Source organism: Hyperolius riggenbachi, chromosome 3 (assembly GCF_040937935.1).
Source record: "Hyperolius riggenbachi isolate aHypRig1 chromosome 3, aHypRig1.pri, whole genome shotgun sequence".
Classification (NCBI taxonomy): Eukaryota; Metazoa; Chordata; class Amphibia; order Anura; family Hyperoliidae; genus Hyperolius; species Hyperolius riggenbachi.
Window position 1 is genome coordinate 27,808,953 of NC_090648.1, and position 7,931 is coordinate 27,816,883.

The 7,931-nt window shown below is 48.9% G+C and overlaps 1 protein-coding gene across 1 annotated transcript; it reads right to left on the minus strand.

Annotated features, from left to right (window-relative positions):
- Positions 1 to 232: 232 nt before the first annotated feature.
- On the minus strand, positions 233 to 1,165 carry LOC137561991 (olfactory receptor 10A7-like). Its single transcript, XM_068273334.1, has one exon. It carries the CDS (start codon positions 1,163 to 1,165, stop codon positions 233 to 235), a length of 933 nt encoding a protein of 310 aa, XP_068129435.1.
- Positions 1,166 to 7,931: the final 6,766 nt, after the last annotated feature.

A 7,931-nucleotide genomic window follows, 5' to 3' on the forward strand; every position in this document is an offset into this window, starting at 1 on the left:
GCCCACGGGGACGAGCAGGGATCAATCCAGGCGCCAGCAGGGACGAGCGGGGATGCGGCGGGATCGAGCCAGCGGCTCGATCCGGCGCATAATCGAGGCCGTGTATGCCCAGCATAAGAGACAACATTGAAAAAAGATCTCAAATCAATTGCCCTTAGAGTCGAAAAGGATTAAGAGATAGGACAATAGAGTATGGAAATCTGTGTATGAGATAATACACCTCATTCTCAAATCATTTCCTTCTGTGCATAAGCTGTTGGATTGCTGTGCGGATCTCATTGTTTCTCAAGCTATATATTACAGGATTGAACAGTGGGGTCACTATTGTGTAGAGAAGAGATTGGACTTTGGTCACATCAGGCGAAAGACCTTTAGTTGGAATGACATAAAGAGTTATTAAAGTTCCATAATAGGTGCACACTACTGCCAGGTGGGAACTGCAAGTGGAGAAGGCCTTTTGTTTGCCTCTAGAAATTGTTGAGATCTTCAGGATAGTCGTCAATATGTAAACATACGTAATAATAATAAACCCAATGGGGAACATTGTAACAGGCAGCCCCATAACAAGGTTTAGAAGGTGAATCACAGAAGTATCTGAGCAGGAAAGTTCCAGTAAAGGGGTTATATCACAGAAAAAATGGTCAATGACATTTGGACCACAGAACTGCAACTGCCACATGTGGCTAACAGTTATAAGAGTTAGTGAGAAAGCAAAGACCCAAGAACAGGTCACAAGGATAACTTGGACTCTGGAGTCCATTATGGAAAAGTAATGTAGAGGATCACAGATGGCAAGATATCGGTCATAGGACATTACAGTGAGTAGGAAACACTCAGTGATTGCGGATAAACCAAAAAGGTAAAACTGAGATATGCAACCTGCAAAACTAATGGACTCCTTACTTTTCAGCAGTATGGATAACATGGTTGGAATGACAATGGTGGTGAGGAGGAGATCTGATGTTGACAGGTTGGCTAAGAAAAAGTACATGGGAGATTTCAAGCTCTGTGATACCACCACTAATGCTATGATCAAAAAGTTTCCGGACAAAATGGAAATATAAACTGCTAAGAAAAAGACAAAGAGTGGTATTCTGATGCTACGGGCATTGTGAAATCCCAGGAGCCAAAATTCAGTCACTGAAGTTTGGTTTTTCCAGTCCATCTGCAGCTCGAATCAAATAATTGGAAAGAAATGACTTGTAGACTGTTGCTGAAAATTTAACAAGTAAATATTTTGTTACTTGACAAGTAAAGTAGACAAAGAGATAGCAGAGTAAGTATATATTTTTAGCAGTACTTATTTGTACACTTTTTAATAAGAATCCATTGTAAGTTTTAGCTCAGACTCTCCTAGGACCCTCTATCCCATAACTCCCCATTGATGCTTCCCATCAAACATGAAAGCAGATGAGATTTATTTTACCACTGCTTAACCACCCTGGCGTTCTATTAAGATCGCCAGGGAGGCTGCGGGAGGGTTTTTTTTAATAAAAAAAAAACCTATTTCATGCAGCCAACTGAAAGTTGGCTGCATGAAAGCGCACTAGAGGGCGCTCCGGAGGCGTTCTTCCGATCGCCTCCGGCGCCCAGAATAAACAAGGAAGGCCGCAATGAGCAGCCTTCCTTGTTTTGCTTACATCGTCGCCATAGCGACGAGCGGAGTGACGTCATGGACGTCAGCCGACGTCCTGACGTCAGCCGCCTCCGATCCAGCCCTTAGCGCTGGCCGGAACTTTTTGTTCCGGCTACGCTGGGCTCAGGCGGCTGGGGGGGACCCTCTTTCGCCGCTGCTCGCGGCGGATTGCCGCAGAGCGGCGGCAATCAGGCAGCACACGCGGCTGGCAAAGTGCCGGCTGCGTGTGCTGCTTTTTATTTGAGCCAAATCGGCCCAGCAGGGCCTGAGCGGCAGGCTCCGGCGGTACTGGACGAGCTGAGCTCGTCCAGACCGCTCAGCTGGTTAAAGCAGGTCCAAACTCCATATCATTCATCTGCCACCATCATAAATTGGCATCTGGAAGCCTTCTTTATTAAGGATACCCCAGATGCCAATCCTTTACAAAAATGTAAAAGGGTCATGTTTGACCCCCTATCAATGTAGTGAAAAAAAACTTTTTATAAATAATAATAAAAACTTTACATTATTTTTGTCATCTGTTCCCTTCTTTCTAATGTTTTTTCAAATTCTTCTCTTTTCCTCCTTTTTTTTTGCCTCCAGAAAAGCCTCATAATCTTTTAACATACACATATCCACTGAACCTGCCAATACTAGTCCTAGCTAGTGTTGGGCGAACATCTAGATGTTCGGGTTCGGGCCGAACAGGCCGAACATGGCCGCGATGTTCGGGTGTTCGACCCGAACTCCGAACATAATGGAAGTCAATGGGGACCCGAACTTTTGTGGTTTGTAAAGCCTCCTTACATGCTACATACCCCAAATTTACAGGGTATGTGCACCTTGGGAGTGGGTACAAGAGGGAAAAAAAATTTAGCAAAAAGAGCTTATAGTTTTTGAGAAAATCGATTTTAAAGTTTCAAAGGGAAAACTGTCTTTTAAATGCGGGAAATGTCTGTTTTCTTTGCACAGGTAACATGCTTTTTGTCGGCATGCAGTCATAAATGTAATACATATAAGAGGTTCCAGGAAAAGGGACCGGTAATGCTAACCCAGCAGCAGCACACGTGATGGAACAGGAGGAGGGTGGCGCAGGAGGAGAAGGCCACGCTTTGAGACACAACAACCCAGGCCTTGCATGAGGACAAGAAGCGTGCGGATAGCATGCTTTGTACCACCATGCAGTCATAAATGTAATAAAGATAAGTGGTTCAATAAACAGGGACCACGCGGCAACGCTAACCCAGCAGCAGCACACGTGATGGAACAGGAGGAGGCGCAGGAGGAGAAGGCCACGCTTTGTGAGACACAACAACCCAGGCCTTGCATGAGGACAAAAAGCGTGCGGATAGCATGCTTTGTACCGCCATGTAGTCATAAATGTAATACAGATAAGAGGTTCCATAAACAGGGACCGGCAACGGTAACCCAGCAGCAGCAGCAGCAGCAGCAGCACACGTGATGGAACAGGAGGAGGCGCAGGAGGAGAAGGCCACGCTTTGTGAGACACAACAACCCAGGCCTTGCATGAGGACAAAAAGCGTGCGGATAGCATGCTTTGTACCGCCATGTAGTCATAAATGTAATAAAGATAAGAGGTTCCATAAACAGGGACCGGCAACGGTAACCCAGCAGCAGCAGCAGCAGCAGCAGCAGCAGCACACGTGATGGAACAGGAGGAGGCGCAGGAGGAGAAGGCCACGCTTTGTGAGACACAACAACCCAGGCCTTGCATGAGGACAAAAAGCGTGCGGATAGCATGCTTTGTACCGCCATGTAGTCATAAATGTAATAAAGATAAGAGGTTCCATAAACAGGGACCGGCAACGGTAACCCAGCAGCAGCAGCAGCAGCAGCAGCACACGTGATGGAACAGGAGGAGGCGCAGGAGGAGAAGGCCACGCTTTGTGAGACACAACAACCCAGGCCTTGCATGAGGACAAAAATCGTGCGGATATAGCAGCAATGCTTTTTGCCGCCATGCAGTCATAAATGTAATACAGATGAGAGGTTCAATAAACAGGGACCGGAAACGCTAAACCATCCCAGATGTTCATCGGTCATGTTACTTGGTTGGGGTCCAGGAGTGTTGCGTAGTCGTTTCCAATCCAGGATTGATTCATTTTAATTTGAGTCAGACGGTCTGCATTTTCTGTGGAGAGGCGGATACGCCGATCTGTGATGATGCCTCCGGCAGCACTGAAACAGCGTTCCGACATAACGCTGGCTGCCGGGCAAGCCAGCACCTCTATTGCGTACATTGCCAGTTCGTGCCAGGTGTCTAGCTTCATGCCCGGTTTCAGGTCCAGCGGTGCCAGCCACAAATCCGTCTGTTCCTTTATTCCCCTCCAAATTTCCTCCCCTGTGTGCTGCTTATCCCCAAGGCAGATCAGCTTCAGCAACGCTTGCTGACGCATGCCAACAGCTGTGCTGCACTGCTTCCACGATCCTACTGCTGCTGGTGCTGGGTTAGCATTTCCGGATGAGGTACAGCTTTGAGATGCGTTGGAGGAGAAGGAGTCAGAGAGGTAGGTGCTGCTGTTGTTATCCAGCTGTTTGCGGCGTGGGCAACACCCGCGCCGTAGCAGGTGAGGAATCGCTGCCAGGCTCCACAAGGTTCACCCAGTGCGCGGTAAGGGAGATGTATCGACCCTGGCCGAACGCACTCGTCCAGGTGTCAGTGGTGAGGTGAACCTTGCAGGCAACGGCATTCTTCAAGCTTCGGGTTATTTAGCTGACCACGTGCTCATGCAACTCAGGCACTGCAGAGCGCGCAAAGTGGTAGCGGCTGGGAACCACGTAACGTGGGATGGCCACTGACATCATGCCCTTGAAGCTGTTTGTCTCCACCACTCGATATGGCAGCATTTCGCAGGCCAGAAGCTTGGCTATGCTGGCTGGCTGTTACTGCCACGGCCCGGGGGTCATTTGCTGGCAATTTCCTCTTGTGCTCAAACATCTCAGAGACAGACAACTCAACCGTAGCGCTGCACACCGAAGGGCTGTTGGTTGTTGTGTTTGATGAACACTGGGAGACCTCAAGAGCACTAGTCCGGAAAGTGACAGTGTCAGCATCGTCTGATGTTTGTGAATGTTGTGAACCACGCAATGGCTGGGCTACTGCTGCTGCTGAGGCGGGTCTGGTGGTGAGTCTGGTGAACCCAAGGGAGGCAGTGTTGCTGGTGGTACCCTGTCCTGCCGCGTTTGCCCACAGAGTGGGATGTTTGGATAGAATGTGGCGGCTCATGCTGGTGGTGGAGAGGTTGTTAATACTTTTCCCCCTGCTCAGGCGGGTCTTGCACACCTTGCAAATCGCCATGGTAACATCCTCAGTGCAGTCTTCAAAGAAAGCCCAGACTTTAACTGGCTGAGGACTCGGACCTCGTGCGTGATGTGCTGGTGCTGCTTAACCCACTGCTGGACGCTTGAGAGGTCATCCAAGTAATTATCTGGTCCTGTTCTTTTGGATCTGTGAGGGTTGTTGTCCTGGACAACATGGGCAGTATTGAGTGGGTTTTCTTGGGTGCTCCCCTGTGGCCTGTACGTGAACCGTCAGGGGAAACACCTCTTCCCTTGCCCCTCCCTCTTTCACCGGATTTCTTCCTCATTTCACTTATCCTTAAAGTACACGCTGACTGGCAGCAGTACAGTGGCAGTACAGAAATGCTATACAGTGGTGGGTGAGCGGTGTACCACTATTGTCAGCAGTGACACAGAGCACAATGCTATACAGTGGCGGGTGAGCGGTGTACTACTGTTCCCAGCAGACACAGAGTGGAAGTAAACACAATGCTATATAGTGTGGCTGAGCCGTGTACACAGAGTGGCATTAAACACAATGCTATATAGTCTGCTATATAGTCACCCCGAACAGGGTGATGTTCTGCAGAACCCGAACAGTGGCAAACACTGTTCGCCCAACACTACTGGGAGGGAACGCAGATTTTAGTACCTAAACACACGATACAACATGTTTTCCGGGGTCGGACTCTGAGGCACATACAGATGGTCCCGATCATCATCCTCATCATACAACTCTTCTCCTGAGTCTGACCCACCCACCACCTCTGCCACCCCAACATCCCCAGACACAGACCCCTCATCGTCCTCAACATTAACTTGGGATGCTGGCCTGAGCCAGACCTCCTCCTCCACATCAGGCCCCATCATCTCCTCAATGGCAGCCCTCATTAATCGCTCTGGCGACGGACTGATGGACACAACGTTCTCCTCCGGGGAGGGCTGCTGCTGACCACTGGCTGCTGGGGTGGATGTTATAGCTTGCGTGGGGCGTTGGCTGTTGCTGTTGTTGGGAGTGCTGCTCACAGCGGAGGTCTCTGGGGAACTCATGTTGAGCTCATATAGTGGTTGACGGTGAGTGGAGTATTACTGATCCCAGCAATATACACACTGACTGGCAGAGTACGCAATGCTATATAGTGTGGCTGAGCGGTGTACACAGAGTGGCAGTAAACACAATGCTATATAGTCTGGCTGAGCGAGCGGTGTACTACTGTTCCCAGCAGAATCAGAGTGGCAGTAAACAATGGTATATAGTCTGGCTGAGCGGTGTACACAGAGTGTCAGTAAACAATGGTATATAGTCTGGCTGAGCGAGCGGTGTACTACTGTTCCCAGCAGAATCAGAGTGGCAGTAAACAATGGTATATAGTCTGGCTGAGCGGTGTACACAGAGTGTCAGTAAACAATGGTATATAGTCTGGCTGAGCGGTGTACACACAATGCTATATAGTCTGCTATATAGTGTCAGTAAACAATGGTATATAGTCTGGCTGAGCGAGCGGTGTACTACTGTTCCCAGCAGAATCAGAGTGGCAGTAAACAATGGTATATAGTCTGGCTGAGCGGTGTACACAGAGTGTCAGTAAACAATGGTATATAGTCTGGCTGAGCGAGCGGTGTACTACTGTTCCCAGCAGAATCAGAGTGGCAGTAAACAATGGTATATAGTCTGGCTGAGCGGTGTACACAGAGTGTCAGTAAACAATGGTATATAGTCTGGCTGAGCGGTGTACACAGAGTGTCAGTAAACAATGGTATATAGTCTGGCTGAGCGGTGTACACAGAGTGGCAGTAAACACAATGCTATATACTCTGGCTGAGCGAGCGGTGTACTACTGTTCCCAGCAGACACAGAACAGTAAACAGAATGCTATATAGTGTGGCTGAGCGAGCGGTGTACCACTATTCCCAGCAGACACAGAACAGTAAACAGAATGCTATATAGTGTGGCTGAGCGAGCGGTGTACCACTATTCCCAGCAGACACAGAACAGTAAACAGAATGCTATATAGTGTGGCTGAGCGAGCGGTGTACCACTATTCCCAGCAGACACAGAACAGTGAACAGAATGCTATATAGTGTGGCTGAGCGAGCGGTGTACCACTATTCCCAGCAGACACAGAACAGTGAACAGAATGCTATATAGTGTGGCTGAGCGAGCGGTGTACCACTATTCCCAGCAGACACAGAACAGTGAACAGAATGCTATATAGTGTGGATGAGCGAGCGGTGTACCACTATTCCCAGCAGACACAGAACAGTAAACAGAATGCTATATAGTGTGGCTGAGCGAGCGGTGTACCACTATTCCCAGCAGACACAGAACAGTGAACAGAATGCTATATAGTGTGGCTGAGCGAGCGGTGTACCACTATTCCCAGCAGACACAGAACAGTGAACAGAATGCTATATAGTGTGGCTGAGCGAGCGGTGTACCACTATTCCCAGCAGACACAGAACAGTAAACAGAATGCTATATAGTGTGGCTGAGCGAGCGGTGTACCACTATTCCCAGCAGACACAGAACAGTAAACAGAATGCTATATAGTGTGGCTGAGCGAGCGGTGTACCACTATTCCAAGCAGACACAGAACAGTGAACAGAATGCTATATAGTGTGGCTGAGCGAGCGGTGTACCACTATTCCCAGCAGACACAGAGTGGCAGTAAACAGAATGCTATATAGTGTGGCTGAGCGAGGTACACAGAGTGGCAGTAAACAGAATGCTATATAGTGTGGCTGAGCAAGCGGTGTACTACTATTCCCAGCAGACACAGAGTGGCAGTAAACAGAATGCTATATAGTGTGGCTGAGCGAGGTACACAGAGTGGCAGTAAACAGAATGCTATATAGTGTGGCTGAGCAAGCGGTGTACTACTGTTCCCAGCAGTGACACAATGACAGGGGGGACCCTGGCTAGCGTGGCTGGAGCGCGAACTACCCTGCCTGCCTACCCAAAGCTAAACCCACAGACAAATGGCGGAGATATGACGTGGTTCGGGTATTTATTTAC

What these genes read in the sequence shown, in the direction of transcription:
- LOC137561991 (XM_068273334.1), bottom strand. Translation starts at nt 1,165, where the DNA reads ATGGACTGGAAAAACCAAACTTCAGTGACTGAATTTTGGCTCCTGGGA.